The sequence below is a fragment of the Paramormyrops kingsleyae genome, chromosome 9, assembly GCF_048594095.1.
Source record: "Paramormyrops kingsleyae isolate MSU_618 chromosome 9, PKINGS_0.4, whole genome shotgun sequence".
NCBI classification, from domain to species: domain Eukaryota; kingdom Metazoa; phylum Chordata; class Actinopteri; order Osteoglossiformes; family Mormyridae; genus Paramormyrops; species Paramormyrops kingsleyae.
Genome location: NC_132805.1, coordinates 1,724,094 through 1,745,882, shown reverse-complemented (window position 1 = coordinate 1,745,882; position 21,789 = coordinate 1,724,094). Strand labels below are relative to the sequence as shown.

Sequence of the window (21,789 nt, the reverse complement as noted above, 5' to 3'; positions counted from 1 at the left end):
CCCGGCAGATCTTTACCTGTCTTGCAATAGAGGGGCTGCAGAGTTGTTTTGATAGACTAAATTTTAAAAATCCTCCCGTCATCTTGACATCCTCGGCAATGACATTGATCTGAAGTGCGCCGCCCAGTGGAAAAACATCTGTAAACCAAGCCTGAGTATCGCCAGCAATGTGGGACTGCGAAAGAGCATTCACAAATGAGATTGGAAAGACAGTGGACAACCACTTTCAGTGGTTCCCGTCCTTCTTCTCAAGCCCTTAGTAACAGCTAATAACCTTGGTCTCAGACAGTTTATTGCCGCACTCCGGTTGTGCAAATGCTCCAGACTCAGACAACTTTTATGATATAGTTGTTACAGCAACAGAGAGGATGTGCAGTAATTAGGTCGGAATTCCAGAGATCCTCAAAGGATGCGAGCGGCAGGACCATCGCGTACACCGGCGACCATAAACTTCTGGCCTTCTTTGTTTACTGGTCTTTTTTACTGTGATACATGTCACTCGTTAAGTGTTGGCGGAACAACTAGGATACCCGGTTGAAAATGCTTCAAATAGACGAATAATGTGGAAACGTAAAGCCAAAAAAAAAATCTCACAAAAATAAAATCGAGTTACAGTTCAAAATTTCTACAAGATAAACACGAAAGACAGGTCTTGACTGAAAAAGTGACCTGAAATGTGCCGCATACTTTCAAATGCCATTCTTTCGCGTTTTCCAAACCTAGGGAACAATAAAGTTGCTTTTTATTCCCTGACCAAATGGTGACCTAAAACTAAACGGAAATAAACATTATAATTATATAACGACAATTTAATTTTAGCTCCCATGGTTAAAAGAAAAAAAATATTGTGACGTCTGTAGTCTTATTTTGTAATGATCCTGTTTTGTCTATGGTAACTATCTCCGCGTGAGCGTACCAAGTGTATATTACACCAAGGCAATATATTACAGCAGGACAAGGCATTGCATTACCTATATTTTTATACTGAAAAATCCAATTTGACCTAATCTCATTAACGGAACTTCAACCATTAAAGCCATTCAGCTCAAAATTAGAACGAGAAGATCCCAATGAAAATACTGTACAAAAACGTTTGCTTGAGATAGCTATACAATGTAGCCTATTAATGGTGATGCGGAAATGTCATAAATGAATTTTAATTATACACACTAGCATAAGTACATACACAATTACGCGGTAGTTTTACCAGGATACATCTGAACCTTTTTGACGTTTTATCTGCTTCGCTTGTACGTCGCTTCGGACAAAGGACTCTACTAAAAACACAGACGTAAAGCTTTTCTCCAAACAAAATTATGTTTAATGCTATAAAATCGCTTTATTTTAGCTTGAACATCGTATGACATTTTTGATGTCTAGGCTAGCGAAATGTCTATTTCCTGCTCTTGTTTACTGATTCATATATAAAAAAAAGAACATCGACGATGTGAAAAAGCTACCTTCCATTTAAATTTGTATTCTACTGAAAAAAAATTACTATTTAAACAGAACTATCATATAGCATTACCACCTGCCTTTTAGGCGTTACAAATCATATATTTTTGTCGCACCAAACTGTATACCCACAATGAATAAAACATACAAAACAGTAACACATGTCATATTTGGCTAAATGCGAAAATAAATAGACATGATAACGTCAATGTTCAGTGATTACAATAATTGGGGTTGGGCGACAATACTTAGACAGGTTTAAACTTGTGATTTAGACGCCACTACATGATTGGAATATATTATATACATTTGGATAAAAAAAAACAGTTATTTTCATCCAGGAAAATGTATAAAGTTCTTTTGGAAACATCCAGTTCATTGTCTGCGGGGAATGAATCTACATCCTAGAACTTGAAATTAACCGTCGTGCCTCTGTTTCAACACAGAGGGAAAAGCCGGGTCCACATGCATACTGCTAATGCAAAGGATTGACGGTGTAATATTGTAAACGATCCCTGTTCAGTTTCTTTTCTTTCATTCTCCTGTTTTGGAACCAAATTTTCACTTGGCGATCGGTGAGATTTAGCATTCTGGAGAGCTGCAGACGTTTTTCTTTGTTGATGTACACACTGAAGAAGAACTCTCTCTCCAGTTCTCTGATCTGGTATTTTGTGTAGGGACACCTCTTCTTACGTGTCTTCTGACCACCTAAAAGAAAGGAATATAATAATAATAATAATAATAATAATAATAATAATAATGATAATAATAATAATAATAATAATAAAAACATCATAAATCGGGTTTTAACATAACTACGTAAAATCTTTATTAGATTGTTTTTCTATTCAAACATTATTACTCTATTTAAACTTATTACTCGATACTATGTTTGTTTTATTCTAAAATAAGCCCACGTTTTGCCTATAATAATGTGAACTGTGTGATAATCATTTTGTAGATAATGAATATGAAGTGTGTATTTTGTTGTCTTACTTTAATACTCCATGCATATAGTGATGACGCAAAGTTAGCAATTAACGGTTCAAGATATCATACATGATATGAGAAACGATGTGCAATACATATAAAGCATATTTTCGTATTTTATTTTGGTTACATTTCTATGTTTTCTGTGTAGTCTAAATTAATAAGCTCAGTGAAATTATACTGGATATCAACACTATAAAAGCACCCCTCAGTAAATATATTACGTATTAAAATACAATAACAAGTTGCCATCCAGAAAATCTAAATATATCACAAATGATTTATGAAATAGATAGAAATAGAAATTGGAAAAAGGCCTGAGATTTCCATTGGCCAAATTCAATCGTAAGCACGTGATCTTGTAGTTTATAACAAAGTTTTGTTGAGCAAATCTAAAGGACCCCCATAAACCTTATGCGCTTATAAAACAGCATATAAACTGTTTAACAGCAGCGCGCTAGATTGCGATCTTTCATAACTGGGGCGCGTCTTAGTACGTACTGCTGTTAGATTTCTCTTCATTGTTGCCGGAAGAGGACTCTGGACTGCTGCTGTCTTCTCGCCGCTCTCTTCCCCTTGTTTCCCGGCACGTGTCGGAGCCGGACCCTGGGTTAGTCAGTTTCGTGGTATTTTTGTCCAGCGGGTTGTCGACCGTTCGGTTTTCTGCATTCCCATACGCCGTCTCGAAAAACTGATCAAAAGCTTGGGGCAGCACACCGTTCCTTCCCACGCTGCTATAGAAATTAGTCGTGGAGCTAGAGTTCGAATGGTAGACAACAGAATTGTTTTTCGCGATCATTTCCCCTAGAGATGTTGGACCAGACAGACAGTCTCTGTGAACCATCTCCTCTGTCGCATAGCAGTGCGACAAATTTCCTCGGTGGTGCCATTTACTGGATGTATCAATAGCATAGTCCCGAAAGGTAACCTCTCTCATGGACTGAACCTGCGGCAGGTTAGAAGAGTACGAGTACGTCATTGGTCGAGAAGACGGGGTCTGAGATAAAAACGATGGGAGACTCGAAAACTCTGTTCCCGGGACGTAGTACGTGCAACTGGGCAAATACATATTCGACCCAAGCGGTACACGCTCGTCAAAATCCATTATAGCTCTGTCGCTGGTTTTCCTTCATTAAGTCCTCGTGGCATGGTTCTCTTGCGCCGTTGCTACAGTCTCTTTGAAGCAGATCACTGGAGCAGAAATTTTGAGACGTAGGCTGACGTGGAGATCCATCTCCATCCTAGAGGGGCGCCAGTCATGTGACCGAGAGCAGAAAATGACATTATATTTTGCGCGGGTTGTGTCTAGATTCATGTTGATGCACTGATGCCCTGGGCTGTATATTTGTGCTTAAAATCTGCGTTGAAACGCAGTTTTGCTGTTTTGTCAATTCCTATTACTTCTCGGGAAAGCTCAGTGAAGCTGATATTTGAGAAGCGTATGAAATAATCGACCGACTTTCAGTCTAAACCTGTTAACATTTGTGGATATGATATAATTTACTTGATACAACAGCCAGATTGAATAGCGGCTAATTAGCTTATTCTATGCGGGTAATGCGCACGCCCATCAGTGCACATGGCGGCTGATGTTTTTAATACACATAAGTATTATTTTTTTTGCTTGTTTATTTGACAATTAATTAATCTGTTTAGCCCAATAAATTGCACAATTAAAAGCGATGGTTATCGCAAATTAGCACACTTTGAGTCTTAATCCATCTGTCAATCTGTCTCACTGAGGGCTAACTGTACCTACTAATCAACTGCACGCAGGAAAAAGAAGCCAATTCAAAACACTAAACAGAGGTCTTGTGTATGTCTTTGTGTTATATTTGACGTGTACATGATACATACTTGGCATTGGCTCCTTAGTCTGTATCCAGAAGTAAGAAAAGTGACTTATAAGTGTCCTGCAAACCATTTAACATAAGTTTTCATTTTTACAATACGACAACAGACAACAGCGGAGGACAAGTAGCCGTTACACACATTTCGTCTTTATCTAGACCCACCTGCATTGAATACACATGTATGCATGCATTTAGCTGCTCATTTGGAACGATAAACTTAGTATTTTATATTCTGTAACATCATGGAAGTATTTTAAATCAGTAATTCAGTACGCGTATGTACTGCATTCTCCAATAATAATGATTTTCCATGTGTAGCATGTTATCGTCTTAAAATTTAGGTTCATTAATGCCTGGGGAAGCAAATGTAAAGATATAGTTTCTATAATATAGATGTTTTCAAGTTAAAATTAAAGTGTCTTGGTAGAAATAACGCCCTTTCGTATTTCCTAACAATGGAGAAAAGCCACTCTAATTTTGGAAATGTCTTGGCCGTAAAAGAAAGCAATCCTTGTCAAATGGATTTGTGAAGGTTAAACTGAACAGTTTCCTATGATAGAAAAGGGTAATATAAAATGAGAATTAAAAAACCGTGTGAAGACGATGTAAAATACCAAAATCACGCGGTTCATGAATGAGCCAAAATTACTTGGCCTTTTTAAAATAATCCCGCTTAAAATTACATGCATACGGGATTTGGTAAAAAATTTTCATTAGTTTTTTACGAATATCATCAGAGATCCGCAGGCAGAATACGAATTTGACACATTATCTTCTCTCACATGCATGCGTACATCATCGTTCATTTTAAAAGCTAAAAAAATAAACTGCATTTCATATAGCTATTATGAGTATATACATTTTTAACAAACTACAATAAAGATAATCCAGTCTGACTTTACAATTAATATCATTTTTGGTCCTCTTATGAAAACCAAGAACTGCCACAAAATGTGGTCTTCCGAATATTCTAGATCTGTTTTCGATGTCTCGACAGGGTTCCATTTTCTTTCTCGTAAAAGAGAAAAAATACTTCGTTATGTATGAAATAGTATTATACATAATATAATAAAATACAGTACTATAGTCGTTCCGTACGAATTTAAATCACGTGATCGTTAAACGATTACAGAACACTGAAGTGTACTGTTGTATCGGGGTGTTCGAATACGTGCTTTAAGAACAGCGAATCCGAACTTTAGTCTTTTTTCTCCTTTCTAACTACCAGAGGCATACAGCAGTATACAATGAAATGCTGAAGCGAATGAGGAGGACACCCCCGGCATTTTCAGATGGGGAGCAATAGGTGGAGGCTAATTACAACATGTATGCAGACTGTTTTTTTATTTGTTATTTTCCCAAATATAATTTTAGCATAATTTAAAATAGCTAGAACGAATTATATGTAGCTGTTATATAATGACGAGCAAATATTGTATTTTGACGTATTTTTCAAATAAATATGAGTTCGGACGATATTTTTTAAATACTGTCCACTTTTTGGTTCCCATACTGGTTGTATTTATTTTTAAAAGCCTAAACATTATGGCATCTGTACGTAAACAAGCATCCGGTGGCCTTATCAGTGTGTTAGACATCAAGGTCGCGCGAGGAGGAGAGTCAACTGGGTAAAATTGACTGTGGACAGCATTTAGTGCATCACATGTCCCGGATGAAGTTATCCAGTCATTTATTAAAATTGAATAATATTAGGGAATAATGCAGAGAAAATAGTCATCAATAAAACATGACAATTCTAATACAAAAATATAAAGTGTCTGTGTGTTTAATGTTAACCGACCAGTTTTCAAACCCTGCCACCCCAATGCATTGGAATAACTGCGGGAATTGGACGTCAGTACTGGATACAGTTGCAATGCAGAATAAGTATATTTTGCAATAGATTCTAATTTAGCCGGACAGTATCATAGGTGATATCAGGTATTATAATCATCTAATCAAAACGGACTGTTACGGAAAACCTCGAATGGTTTTTTAAAAAGCAGTGTACAGAAAGTCAATTAATGGAATACCATTCTCCCTCTAAAAAATTCAGAACGTCCTTGTTAGGTTTAATGTCAAGATTGCGATGTGATTTTGTGAATAATGGGTAACAGTTCAGGCAAACACTCAGGTGTGTTTCCATTGATACCTTGCAATTTTTGTTTTATTAATATACATGTTTTTGAAAGGTGAAAACGAGGAAGGCTGAAATGGCAGCTGAGATCGAGCAAATCAGTTTCAAAGTCAGTTTTGAAGGATGTACAGACACCGCACAGACTTGGAAGAGAAATGTAAACTTTGAAGGGTCGGCTGTGATCGATCACCTTACTAAGTGCGACGGTAGGCGCGAACTGGAGGTCAGACTTATGGCTAGACTTATAAGACCTGAAGGCCACGTTCTGATGTTAGTAGCAGCTGAAATTTTCTTTCGTGTAGTTATTTATACAAATCTATGCGAGACGGGTCACCAAATAAAAATGTTCTGTATTGAAATATTGAAAGGGTATTTTCCATTAGGTGAGCAAGCTTAAAGCAAAGACTTTCACGCCGACGTTTAACCTTGTTAATTGGAATGAAACATTGAATGTTTTGTAAAGGCTTCAAAGAAATGTTTTCATAAACAATTGAAGCTTTGTTACATTTTTATAGTACGTTGGTACTATTACTACTGCAACTGAAACTACTACTGCTGTTACTACTACCAATAACAATAATTGCAATGAGATTAATTCTACTACAAACTTGACTCAAAATGGAACCTATAGGAAGCTACATTTTTCATTTTCAAATATCGCTCTTGATATTCATCTAGTATTTTGTAAATGTCAAAGATCGGCAGAAAGCATAATCCAAATAAATTCTCATTATTACTACTGCAGTGTTATACTATTGCTGTATAAAGAATGTAGCATGTCTGTCTCTCTCTGACTGTCTGTCTGTCTGTCTGTATGCATGTCTGTGCGTGTGTATGTATGTATGCATATTGTGTCTGGTGTGAGTAACATTTTAATTATTCCCCCATAGTAGTTGGCTTGAAAGAAAGCAGGGGGAAATGTGGTTCTGATGTAAGACCAGTATGTTATCGTTTTCTTTTTAATAATTAATTATAATTTGTCTCACAATTTCCTGAGTCACTTAAGTTTAAGACTCCAGCCAAGTACAAGCGCACAGAAATCATTGTAACTTTGACCTTTAAATCAAATTGAACTTCACGTACCAAATGTTGAAATTGTCTAATTCAAAACACATTTTCGAATGTGTTTCAGCCATTTGTCACACTGACTGAACATTGGCTAAAAAATCGTGCTACATTTACATTAAAATTCCGTGCGCATAACAATACGTTTGCAATTAATTGATTAATGAATACCTATATAAGATAAGGATTATTTATCCTATTTCAATTATTTGAGAAAACAAATCAGCCAGTAATGTATATTAAAATAATTTAAAATTCATATAAACCAGGCATTAGTAAGTACGTGCACTGCCAATCTGGAAAGATTGTTTATATTTTACATAACACATGCTATATCATTAATATTAAAATACTACTTCATACATATATTTCCCATTGTGTAATACTGAAAATGCCCTGTATACGTTATTCCAAACTACAACAAGCTTAAATATACAGGAATATATACTTAATTATACAGTACTAGCATATACTTGTATATACAACAAGCCATATCGCACATGTCATAGAAAAGACATTTTTCCAATTTTGAGTAACTAAGGCTATTACAGCAACATATTGATTAATCCGACTTTTAGTGAATACAACCCGTTTTACCTACCTTGGGTGACGTTACGCATTTGTTAATTTGTTCTTGATGACTTAATTACTGAGTTTACTGGACCTTATCTTTAAAAGCTGGATTGGGTATATGTAATTCTATACGCCTGTCTCAGGATCAAGGTAACCTATGTTAAAAATCCGCCAGGACCATTGTAGTCTAAGCGATTTGAGAAGGTCAACAGTAATTAGCAGTGCCCGGAGACCTTGTGTGGCAGGGTTTCCTTTATCCACCAAAAGATTGGAGCAAAGAATGCTGGGACATAGTTTTATTACCTCTGCCCGACGACAAGTTAAAAGCTTTTAGCACCACACAACAATGAGCCGATAAAGATATACTGCAACCTCCAGGTTCACCAAAGTAAAATAATGCCCGACGGCACGCAAAACGATATGAAAACTCCGTACAGGCCGTCCTCGTTCCACTCGTCCACTGCTGCGCCATGTATTTTGAAAGTGCACGTGCAGCATCGGCTAAATGGTAGTAAAACTGCTATTACATGTTTTGCCTTTGGATGGCAGCAAATTCCCGCACATCATTCCAAAATTTTCAGACATTTCCGCCCAGTACCTCCGCCTCCAAATAGACCCCGCACGCGAGCCCCTGGTAATACTTAAACGCAACATTTCTGTCACTGCAGTATTAAATCTATGACTTTATTAGCCGGACGTGCTATATTTTAAAATTATGCAGTGTCCAGACTGCATTGTAAAATTTTAAATGCAGAATGCAAATCGCTTCTTAAAATGGTTGTAGTTGACGTGTAATTTCTATCAACACTTTTGCCATGTTAAATGTTAAAATATTTCAGCTGTGGTTCTCAACAATTATAATATGTAATGTGCTATGAACTTCATTCCACTGTATTCATGTACATATTAGTATCCAGTTCAGTTAATAATAATAATAATAATAATAATAATAATAATAATAATAATAATAATAATAATAATAATGAAAGTAAGCCCGCATTCTCAGGTACAAACCCGACAATAGTGAGACACACACACACACATTTATTTTTTTACCATCATCATAACTAATGTATTTTTGCGTGAAATATGACAAATTGTTCTGTGTTGTGTCGATTATAATCTTAAACTCTGAAATGCTGTTTTCAGCAATTGTATTCTTGCCTTTCAAAAGAAGCACAAAATACTTTCTTAACATTTACTTTAAATAGTTGCAGATGGAAATGCATATAAATAAAGGATGAATGTATACATTAACAAATAATAACGATAGAAAAATGTTTTTGGTTTTCGAATGATTTATAAAACAGAATAAATAAAATATAATTGCACAAACGCACCACCATTTTTGTATATATTACTATCACACAAAATTCGTCATACATGAAATTTCATTTAAGCTTCATGTATAATGTAAGCCTAAAGTAAATTTTCTAAGAAAAATATTCAAATCTTCTTTATCCTGCATTAAGATGTTTTTTCCAAATGTGTACTTAAATATTCAAATCCAGACAACATAAAATCACATCGATTGAATAGAACTCATCATTACCTAACGTCAAATTACACAACCCAAAATATTTTATTTACATTTTACATATGTACTCCGATATTATAGATTTATATCATTCTGTCTCATGTAACAAGGCTGCACAAGACGTACTGGCGACGATCATCTTTTGAAGCTCTTTTGCTTATTATTTGCATTGTCCTGTAAGTCACTTTAAAGCGAGTGTCCCCTAAATGCCTATATGTAAACGTATATAACAAAAAACATGAAGGCAGTTTCGAAAGTTCAGTCCGACGTACTTGAAATGTGAAATCTGCCACATTTGAAATTTTAATAAAAAAAGAGTTTGGGGTTGTTGTTATATTTTTATTTACAAACGAATGCCACTCGGTTTGTGTAGTTTTTTTTTTTTTAACTTCATGTGTTTTCTTAATGATTTATTTTATCAGTTTAATTTGGCGGAAAACTAAATAGAAAAATCGGGATGAGCAGAGGGTATATCAAAATAACTGCGATGTAATATTCAAGTTAGACAAGTAAAAAGAAAAACCTCATTAATAAGCATGCGAAAAAAAGATACATTGTAACAAAACATTATAATGTTTTCCCACACATAGTGGTTGAAGGCGAACAATTTAAATGAACTTTTCTGAATTACGCAGTTCGATTAATCAAATTTCCTTTCTTGTTATGCTTGTATACCGTAGGATACTCCTCAAATTTGAGAGTGTATCTAACAGTCAAATTTAACGCATCTTAAGATAATAGCAAAGTACGTTTAATGCAGCGACTTGAATTACTCTTTGGTTAAAAAAATTATGGCATTATCTTTGTGTTTTCCGAGATGTTCAGTCCACCTGTAACTGATGTTTGGTCCTAGTCTGACATGCCGTTTGAGTTTACAACATACCAAGAATTGATAAATAATAAAAAAGTATTCAATAATTCTACAAAGAACACATTATTGCGTGTATATTATTATTACTGCCATTGCTATCTATAAAATCGTTTTTAAAACAGCTAAATTCTAATTTAAAAAGCTCTGCGCTTGCCGGTTTTAAAAATGTGTTAATTACATTCTTAAGACACCAGATGGCAATGTTGTTCTACTTTATACTGAAACTCCTCAACTTCAATTTTCCTCAAGGTCAAGGTATAGTCTCCATCCCGTTTATTCCTTAAAGCGATCCTGTAATTTACCGACAATGCGTCGAAAAGTTCCATAATAAAGAACATATCTTTTCTGCACAATATTTATAAGGGCGATGATGTTCATTTCTACACCTATAGGCCTATATACGTCTCAAAAAGTAAGGAATAAAACAAGTATAGTTTGCATTTACATTAAAAACAATGTTTGAGCGACAGCTCGCTGTACAAATAAATATATGAGTACAGTTTAAAGTCCATGTCCAGTTTTATTTGGACATAGTTTACCACTTTGGCAGACACAGATAACTGAGCAATTCAGACATTCAGTGATTTGCGCTCAATAGTTCAGCGTTAACATACAGTCAGGCTACACAAATACGACAGAGTAGTTATTTGAAATGGACAATCTGAAAACCTTGTTTTCAGAAGAAGTTTAAAATACTAGCGTGATTACATCAGCATTTTCTAACGCAAGGATTTATAAATCTTGGAAATTAAAAGACACGTTTTTGAACATCGTCTCAAATTACTGAAGTGCGAATTGTTTATTTAAAAAGGGATTACACATAATATATTTTCTAATTTAACTACGTTTGATTGTTTTAATCTTGCTGTGTCCTTTTCACGAATCCCCAAAATTTGTCTTAATATTCTTTTAACAATTACAATGGCAAATGACTTAAATATACATTTGGCAAACGTCTTCTTTTCCTGAGAAGAAACTGGACAGTCGTATAGATGCGATTTCACCGAACAATAACCTATTTCCTTCGAATTGGTCTCGTGAACAGCAATCTGCTCCCTGGTCCATGCTTGTCGTACCGCACGGCCATCTATAGCCTTTCCAGCTTTCGTTTCCGACCAGGAGGCCAGGATCGAAGGCCTACGGATTTTGCGACTTTGGCCAAGTCTCCCATCCACTCACGTCGAGTGGCAAATTCTTTAAAGTTAACAAGTCACAATAAAAGACCTTTCGTAAGAGCTTCCCAGTTATTTTATTATATCCAGGCTAACTGGGGTTCTTAAATTTGTTGATGACTTTCTTTTCTTTTACTCTTCTGTTCTGAAACCAAATAGTAACTTGACGCTCGGTCAGGTTTGTCTGGGCGGAAATCCTTCTCCGCTTGTCCTTTGTAATGAATTTATTAGTGGTATACTCCCGTTCCAGTTCCTTGAGCTGTATCTTGGTGTACGGAACACGCTTCTTTCTTCCTCGTCTAGCAGAACCGCCCTCTCCGGCTTGCGACACTGCGTCTGAACGTAGAAAGGAAAAACATTTCATTCCTAAATATACAAACATGCTTATACACACATATACACATTATACACAATTAGTAGTATTCCTTACGCTGTATTCCTAGCTCATGTTTATTATTATTATTATTATTATTGTTGTTATTATTATTATTATTATTATTATTATTATTATTATTTTAAAATAAAGCGCACCAAACGGCTATCTGACATTTTCATATTTTCTTTCACACCCCCAAGAACCTATGAAATACTGAGACTTTCGCCAACTGCGTCTCTCCTTCACTAACATCAAGGGGTAACTATAGATAAAAAGTCGCAATACAAGATATTTTGTAATCGAATAAATCGAAATCAAGAGGTCGGGTACTTGGTACGAAGGAAAAAAAAAAGTTGAAGTACAGCACTACAAAAAGTAACTGCGTTTTAAAAATTACTCACAGGGTTGCTTTCTATATCTGTTGACAAATATTAAGCACGAACTGGGCGTACCTTGAATTGACGATTTCCACAGATGGTTAGCCTGAGTCTGGTCCTTCGCGCAGTAAACCTGACCGCTCCACCCGTTAGTGATACCCCACGGCTGGTAACTTTCCATGGGCAGGAGTGGATCGTGTCTGGGCTCCGCGGGGCCACTTATGGTCGGCACAACGGGCACGTCCAAGTAGCCTGGCACCGACTGGTAGGGACCAGTGGTGTAACCTTGATAGAAAGCGAACTCCTTTGCTCTGGACGTGAACTCCTCTCCCGAAACGGATGTGTCCATATACTTCTCTCCATATGTGGAAGGTTGCGCGCAGGACTTGATGCCGCCGTGATGTGTCATTCTACACGGGTAGTAGCTGCTGCCGAAATAGCCATAGGGTAAGGAAGCGCTGGACGAGCTCTGTGCCGCGGAGCACGGACTACACTGTTTGACAGGTTCGCCCATGCCAGACACTGGAACCTCACTCGACGTGTAAGCTGAGCTCGCAGCCAGGGATGCCGGATGAGCCATTAAATTCCTGCACTGATTTGCAGCAAAATTGCCTCCAGGATATCCTTCCATGTTCTTGTTCGCTTCCTCTAAAGCGTTGTCGTAGAGGAACATCACCGGGTCAATCCAGCGGGAGTGAAGAAGTAATGACGCTGTCATAGCACGTCCAACATTGAGACGACCAGCTCTTTTTAAAATCCCCAACACTTAAAAAAGAGGCACTAACTCTGGGAGAAGAACCGACAGCGACGCGCCTGTGTATAGCACTGCTCCGCGGCTATTGGCCGGATCGAGGCACGTGATATGCAAAGAAGATATAAACATCTCAATTGCAGATAATCAGGGGTTGGTCCCCCTTGCAAAAATTGAACTTGAGATTTCATCTTGTTTCTTGCTTTCGATCGCAGCTGAATTCAAGTGAAATTTACATAAGTTTAGAAAACCACAAGTGGCCACGTCAAGAGTTATTGCAATTGTGTCGTTTTAGGGGATGTTGGATTCTCAGCGACGAAAGAAGTGGCGAGTAGATTGCAAACCAGATTAAATTATTCACTCTGATTATAACCTTAAACTGTTATATCTCAGTTGAAAAACTGTTTTAACGCAAACCCGAGGAAATCATGGGCTCGTTTAAAATGTTTTATATTTACTTATTTTCATGTGCATAAACAGCATATACAATGCAGCTACTACATTACTACGGTTATTTCTTGATGTGCGGCGTATCACCATATTTACCTAAGTCACAATATTGCAATTCAGGATTTTACTGCAGAATTTTTATTTGTTAAGTGACAAGGTGTATATGTGCTTCATAGATATTTGCCTAATCTATAGGTGGTAAAGTGGTTCAAACCGACCTCATAGCATTATGCTGATAATCCGGTACATTCGCGCTCTAAAATACGTGTATACCTTCTAACGATATTCCATTTATCGCAATACAAGTAAGTAGTATGTATTTGGCCACTTAATTTCATTTTCAAATTACTGTATTTAGTTATAGTGTTTAAAATAATATAGTTATCATGGAAAATGCGTATTAAAAATTTTTGTGGAAAAATCAAATGGTGTATAATTCGTTTCTTTGTGTGTGTGCGTGTGCTTAAATTATTTATTATTTATTCTATCTGTTAACTATTACTTAAGTCGGACTTTATCGATTGGAAAAATTGTGTAAAACTGTGTAAGATAAAAGACTATCTTATTTTTAATTGTATAATTTAGAGTTACTCTAAGAAAGCAACAAAATGATGCATCTCTTGTATTACGATTAACCTGGACCATTTGTAAATATGTTTCCCGTAAGACCAGCAGGGAGCTTAGGAACTCCACAATTGCTACAACGTTTCTAAAAAAAAATCTTTAGCTGCCGTTTTGGAAACGGATGCTGTCGGCTTGAGTGAACTGTGGACATGTGATTTGGCAAATATCTTCCATTATGATTCAACGTTCTTTCTTAATCTGAACAAATGATCACGTTATAATGCAGACGCGTGTCAGTCAACAACATAACACTGAAACACTGATTTTTATTTAACGGGTCGGACGCTTGTTTATACGGAATTATTGTTGAACGCACGTTCTGACGTGTTCTCACCCGCGTGAACAGCGTTTCAGTGCCCATTTGCTGGTGCGTTATTATGAGACGGTATCGTCTGTTACTGAAATAATAAAGTTACTGTTAATTATAAGTAGACTATACATTTATTACATTTAATAAAGAACGGAAGTTCGGTTTTGGCAATGGTTCAAGCATGAAATATTGGTAGTGTTTGCATGAATCGAACAAAGCGAGTATAAGCCACCAACTTAGCTCTGTTTTATAAACGGTCACGACGGCCAAGGTCAAGTTGAAAGTTGACGTCTAGCCACAAAGTTTGATGTCATTTACCGTTTGACGGTCTCTTGAATTCCTCAACGGACCGGTAAGGAACTATTTCTCCGTGGCATTTTGGAAATGAACGACGCGCCTGTTCTCTGATTCATTGGTTTTATATAGGTGATTCGGTATTTTTTCCCTCCATGCGGGATAATTAACTTTGCATAATGGGTGACAGATATATCGATGTGATTAGACCAAGTCTATGGGCATCCGGTCTGTTTACGTTTGGCTCTTATCCAGGAAATTTAAGAGGTAAACAGGATGCTGGCTAGCACTCAGACAAAATTTAGTAGGCTATGTAGTGAAATTGGGAAAAATAAATAAAATAAATATGCCGCAACGGACGAGAGTTCCTAACGTTAAAGTTTCTGAGTTGACAAAGGCGCAAAAGCTGGCAACTATTAGATTTCAAAATTAGACTTTCCTGTTGCCAGTCTTACCACTAACTTCTTTGTACACGTTTATAGTGTAGAAATAGGCGACGCATATGTATTGTGGTCTGGTTTGGTCGTTTTAAGTACCGAGGCGAATATTGGGCATTAAGGCGAAACACCATTTTCACATTTTATGTCACATTTTATAATTAGGCCTTTATATTTTCGTTTTATAATCATCAGTCTGAAAGTGTGATTTTTAATTGTAGGCCTATCACGCAATCAATGGTAACAAGAAAATATGCCAAAGTAAAAAAATCGTGCCATTAATAGAAGTTAATATTAAATACTAAAGATTTTGTCCACATTATTATAGTACTAAGAAACTTGTGGCATACTATTAATCCATCCATCCGACTATCAAACCGCGTCACTTGATTATTTGCGGTTTAACCATCTACACAAAAATCGCTAATACCACAGACTAGCTGTGTACAATAGGCCTATAGGATGTTTAATTGGTTTGTGTGTGTGTTAGTGTACAATTCACATAATTTGTGAGTTGTTAAAATAAAGTCATCGTGGAGTTTTTCTTATTTAAAATAGGGAATATAATTTTGTAAACCACTGTGGTTTCATAGAGCAAGATATGAAAGTCTGCAAATAATCATGGATTGTTTTACTTTAAAAAACAAAGGAGCATGTGCAATTTGACACAAGCACGTGCATTAGGGGGAGCGTCATACTTCAGAAGGCATGTCCCTCAATTTCTATATGCTTGAGGAAAGTAAAGTACAATATCGGGCACTAACCCCCCTCCCCCTTCATCGGCTGATCAAAAATATCGACATTTGAAGCTACGAATTAAGCCATGAATGTAAACGATATACTGAAAAAATGAGTTTTCATTTACAGTTATTGTTCAGTTAAATATGTTTGTTTATTGCAAAACAGCAGAATGACCACATTAAAGAACTACTACAAATACTGCTGGCAGTTAGCATGAATTCTGATTTTCCTGGATAAAATCTACAAGGAGATCCAGTAACTCTGTATACTGATAAGAATACATGAATGCTCCGTACTTTCGGTAACTTGGAGTATAGGCCTAATGTGAAAAGTTTAATTAGATTGTAATTATTAAGAAAGTCGGAGCTAGGCCTAAAATGTAGAAAACGTTTAATCAAAAACAATCAGCATAAATGATTATTATAACATAACCTCTGATAATATATAGGCTGCAATTGAAATGATATCAGTGATGGATTCATTTCTGTAATTGAGAAGCGTAGTATATCGTTTCTAAAAATTATTTTACCTGGGAATGCCTGAAGTAGTTTTGTCGTTAAATTATTAACTTTGGTTAATTTCAATATAAAATATAAATTGCAATATAACAAATATAAACAAATTGTGTTTGTAGAGACAAAATTAGAAAATTTGACATTTTTGCTTAGAGAACAATACCATCTGAATTATATATTTAACCACTGACTAAATCTAGGCTTTAATGACAGAAAGAGTTATATTCGTTGTTTTAAAATAATTGTTTTTTAAATCTTTCTGTTAAAAAATATTATTATAATTCGGTATTCATTAAGTTGAATATGTGCCCAGCGTTAAAATTTGAACAATCTCAGTCGTTTCAAATCTCGATCGTTTCTAATTTATGCTGTTTCAATGTCAGCTTGAACTTCGCACGAATCTCATTGTTTTCTGTAATAACTGTATACTTTTCAATTTAATATCGCAGTGTGAAAATCATTCAGTCTCAAATTTTTGCGATTGAATCTTCTGGGCTTAAAACAAAAGGTCCTATTGGATGGAAATTATGTTTTAACCTAAATACGATACAGAAACATCGAGTTTCTCTTCTGCACTGAGAAAATTAAGATACATTTTCCGAACCAAAAGTATGATTTCAGATTCTTACTTCATACCAAAGCCGATGTATTTGTCATATATTCATTTGCAGGGCAGTGCATTTATTTTCCATTGAAATAAAATACGATACGTACATTACACTCTACTATGCATTTGTAATTCATAACCTTATATGATTAACATTTAACTTGCTGAGGGTTTCAGGCTAAGTACATGCTTTTTGCATCATTGACGAGGTGCAATGTACATTTTTTAAAAAGGAATCGTTTATGCACTGTTGCGGCGCAACGTTGTAGCGGTGTGGTAAGCGGCAATAGCCTGGGGCTGTGACGTCAAATGAGCGCTCTTTTGAGTTTAGGTAATGGGTTTCCCTTCCCGAGATTCTAGCCGTGAAAACAATGCTGAGGCCTTAACTATGTTATTCCAAAAACCGCTTTGCTACTTATAAATTAATAAACTAACTGTGACGGGGTTCCGGTCGCTTGTTACTGAAAGTTTCTCCTGCCGCAGTGATTCATTTATTAGTCTGTATGACTATCACAACAGACTAATTACTAAACTAAAGAAGCTTATTTATTGTCACGGCATAATTCCAGACGCATGTAGTTATATAGACTACTTTTGCGCCGGTGTCTGGCATCTTTTCGGTTACTTAATTTGAGAATAAAAGTAGGTGAAACCGTTTTCGCGTATGAAGTAAAACCATGAAGAAATGTGATTTTAAACATGATTATGTCGCAGGGACATGGCCTCTACCACCTGCTTCCTTGCGGTTTGAGGCTTGTCTAGAATTGTAAACGTCGAACACTTGTTAAAATAGTGTGAAGTAACATTACAGTTGCACTACTATGGACGAAGTCGAATGCTATATATAAGACACAAGCACATTAACTACAATCCGTGCAGACACTCATGTAAGAAGAGCTACTGGAAAAATATATCCTAACACTTTAATTAAACTAGTGACGGTTTTATCTGTGGTGAAACAGCTTACAGAACAAACATTCCTTTGCTATTTTCATTTGTTGTTTTATGTAATGCTAAGCGTCGATAGATGGACGTTTTTGGTTGTACTGGCCAGAGCTTGCAGAGGTAAGTGATATCAATTAGTCGCGCATATGCTGCTCTATTCCTTATAACGCCTCTGTTGTAAACTGATATACAGGCATATATCGCTATTTTAAAAGCAACAAATATGAAATAGCAAACAAAGAGGGCAAATTTGAATTCGTTCTCCCAACCGGCCGTCTATTCTAAATTACATGCAAGCTGGAATTTGATTTATTTTGGATACGTTAATACGTCGTTTCTACGTGTTAGAAAACAGCACCTCCAGTCCTTTTCAGACAGTCAATTTCCCTCTTATTTTAAAATATCCATTCAACTTAACTTCTACATGTTATATAATGGGCCTACTTTAAGTTAAGGTGCCGAGTCGAGTCTGTTTTCTAACGTATGCGTGAATGATACCGATTGGTGTAGGGAATAATATTAAACTGAATTTTCCGTTTTAAATATAGCATACTGGAAAAAAAACTGCAGCATTCGTTAAGCAAAGTCATCTGGTCAGCTTTCCTTCACTGAAGTTATTGTATTCAGTTTAATTCCTGCATTTACATGATCTCTGCATATTTAAGTGCATGCGTGTATGTATGTATATATCTGTATGTATGTGCAAGTGAAGTATTCAATTTTCCCTTAAACGGCTTCTCATACAAACTCGGTGATGCGCGCCGCTTAAATTTTATATTTCAAATTGGGTTGTAACAGCTTCCGATTTTAAGGTGCAACTAAATAACAAATTTAGTTTTTTAATGCCAATAAATAAACAATATAATTTCAGTGACTAATTCGTAAAAATGAAACTCAAAATTCCTGTTTTGAATAATTGTGAGGATTGCGCTAAACTGAATTATAGACCTACAAATTAATGTGTGCAGGTGAACATTAATCATACCAAAAATATTTTTTTTTCATGGAATACTTTGTCCTAATTTATATATATATATATATATCACCACAGGTATATTAGTTTACTTCATGGACAGAATATCGCACAAATCAATGTCCAAACATTAGCCATTAATTGAAACTCAGAGCCAAAACGATATACTAGTGGTTAATAAAATACAATTCTTAGACTGATTTAGCTTGTTATATGGCAAAGTTGTACTACCCTTCATTTTTCTGGTATTTTTCTGCGCCTAAAAATGGTCGTCGTTGATTGCAATGCACTGATATTTCCGCTAGGTGTCTACTGTGTTACCCTGGCTCAAGAACAATATGAAATTTCACCACTCGAGTGACAGCTCACACTCGTGTAAACTTCCCCTGATGGGGTAATCAAAAGTGATCCTCAGGCAGTACACTAGAGGAGTAAAAGGAACGCCGGGCTTGGCCTGCATGAAAAGATCACAAACCAACTCCACCCAAAGAAAATGTCTGTAATAGTAAAACAGCTTCCATTGGCCCAAGGTCAAGGACACAGCAAGATAGCTTTCTATCTATCTATCTATCTATCTATCTATCTATCTATCTATCTATCTATCTATCTATCTATCTATCTATCTATCTATTCTCATATAAGGGAGAACATTATATAGAATGCGTTTTTTTTTTAAAGCATTAGGTTATTGCAAAATCTTTTCTAAGTTTTCTTCCAACATGATTGATTTTTAGAGCATTTTATTTGTCGCTCAGTTTTTTTTTATTAATTTGTTTCTTTATTTTACTTGTATATTTTGGTTAGTGATTACACACTTTCTATTTTGTTTCCAGCTTTTAAAAAACAGTTTGGGTAAATAATATGCATAACTAAACTTTTTCTTTAGTTTTCAGTAGAAATATTTTCCAGATGTTCCAACTGTTTTGTTTTTTTGTTTTGTTTTGATGTAAGTGAACGAGTATGAAGTCCATTTAAACTGTGGTACCTTAAATCCGACAAGTTACCCCAATAAGCCAGTAACCCCACTTTGTAGTACAGGCCACTGGACAGGATGTGCGTCCATAAACACAAACACAGAACTTTTAAGCTCCGTGTGGCTGGACTGTGGTTGTACTGACCAGGCAACCTGCCACCCCAATTGTATTATTTTCCAATGAAAAATCCCCATTGCCGTTCTAACACACCAGCAGAGAGAATGACTGGTTTGTCATGATTTTTTCTTTTCTATGAAGGAAAGTGCTCATCATACAATATGTCCACTGGGTCTGAGCAGAAGCCCTCGTTCCAGTGCAGCTGCTTTTCTACTGAACTTTACAGGTGATATCAAGGATGTTGCATTAGTCCAGTGGGCTGCTGCTTTCTATAACCCACTAAATTAAATACATCCCTGTCCTTCGGGCCACAAATCCCCCGAATAGCTAATGAGTATCTGAGCAGGCCGTTCATGTCTGTCGAAAGGTAGCGGGACACTCGGCGTGATTTAAAATGTCGTCACCCTGTTTGGACAACTGCTGTTCTGTACTGCCAAGCAAAACTCTGAAATATCTGTAATGCAGAGCATAAATCTTTGGATTTATTTCATGCACATGAAGAATTATGCCATGAAATAAGCGAAGGAGAGGAGAGTACTATGAAAGGCAGCCACCTCATTTCAGCAGGACGTTGACGCAGGACTAGGTACAATTCAACGATGTTAGAAATGGTAAAAACAAAAAATGGGTGCCATAGGAACAAAATGTCATGCAAGAAATAATATTAACAAGCAGCATTTAATGACTGGGAGGGCGTGTTAGTGCTCAGATGTTTCCAACAGTATTTTCTATCCAAAAATTATTTATCATTGTTATCTTGCCCTCATCTCCAAAACTTTGGTATTACTTAGAAGCTAAAACAGCTGTTTAATCTTTAGGGGATGCATGGTGCACAGGAAATGATGAGTTCTGGGACTTTGATGTCTGGGACCACTGGTGTGTGTTGAAGATGGCAGCCACAAGTGTTTCACGTCTGCACAGCTAAGTTTGGCTGTGAAGCGGCCGAACAACAAAGGAGAGCAAGTCGTATCCTCCTGCAGGTCAGTCACTGGGCTGTTCTCTGAGGCCTGTCTTCACACAAGTGAAAATGTAAACTGCGCTGCATTTTTTTTTAGCACATTAACTGGAGAAGCTGGCATCTGATTTTACACAGAAGGTTGCCTGTAGAAGCCGGCAGAGCAATCAGATGGCCGCTTTGTCCAGGGACTGAGGCTGAGAATGGAGCGAATGCGGGGAAAAGCAGCCGGGCCTCGTAAAGCCCGTGGGATGCAGTGGGGAAACTGTGGTCTTCGCCAGTGGGATGCAGTGGGGAAACTGTGGTCTTCGCCAGTGGGATGCAGTGGGGAAGCTGTGGTCTTCTCCTCTCGCACCGTGAAGTTGTACTGGCTTGTTTTCAGATTCGGGAAATGCTAACTCACAAAGAAAAAATGAAAATGAAACAAACTATAAAACAACAAATGCTGTAGCTCCTTTGGAATTTGATTTAGGATCAATAAAGTACTACAACTACTACTGCTACTGCTACTACTACTACTAATAATAATAATAATAATAAAAAATATGCAACAGCAAAATGAATAACTATGGCAAAGTAGAGCTATATTCTAAATGAAAATATATTTTCGTTATTTTATATATATATATATATATATATATATATATATATATATATATAATTGTCATACAGTATAGTTAGTGGTAAAAG

General features: G+C 36.3%; 2 protein-coding genes and 1 long non-coding RNA gene across 4 annotated transcripts; 1 reads left to right on the top strand and 2 right to left on the bottom strand.

Moving 5' to 3' along the window:
- Positions 1 to 1,086: 1,086 nt before the first annotated feature.
- Positions 1,087 to 8,978, bottom strand: hoxa11b (homeobox A11b). The gene is made up of 3 exons (XM_023802675.2): positions 8,102 to 8,978; positions 2,947 to 3,686; positions 1,087 to 2,163 (listed from the first exon to the last, which is right to left on the bottom strand). Exons 2-3 carry the CDS (start codon positions 3,548 to 3,550, stop codon positions 1,931 to 1,933), a joined length of 837 nt encoding a protein of 278 aa, XP_023658443.1. The 5' UTR covers positions 3,551 to 3,686; positions 8,102 to 8,978; the 3' UTR covers positions 1,087 to 1,930.
- On the top strand, positions 2,933 to 21,604 carry LOC111839075 (uncharacterized). Of its 2 annotated transcripts, none has more exons than XR_011992854.1 (3): positions 2,933 to 3,055; positions 20,963 to 21,124; positions 21,238 to 21,604. It is a non-coding gene; the product is annotated as an uncharacterized lncRNA (long non-coding RNA). The 2 variants fall into 2 exon arrangements; XR_002837013.2 differs by having other exon boundaries at positions 21,200 to 21,604.
- hoxa13b (homeobox A13b) lies at positions 9,632 to 13,219 on the bottom strand. The gene is made up of 2 exons (XM_023802674.2): positions 12,482 to 13,219; positions 9,632 to 11,989 (listed from the first exon to the last, which is right to left on the bottom strand). Exons 1-2 carry the CDS (start codon positions 13,122 to 13,124, stop codon positions 11,745 to 11,747), a joined length of 888 nt encoding a protein of 295 aa, XP_023658442.1. The 5' UTR covers positions 13,125 to 13,219; the 3' UTR covers positions 9,632 to 11,744.
- Positions 21,605 to 21,789: the final 185 nt, after the last annotated feature.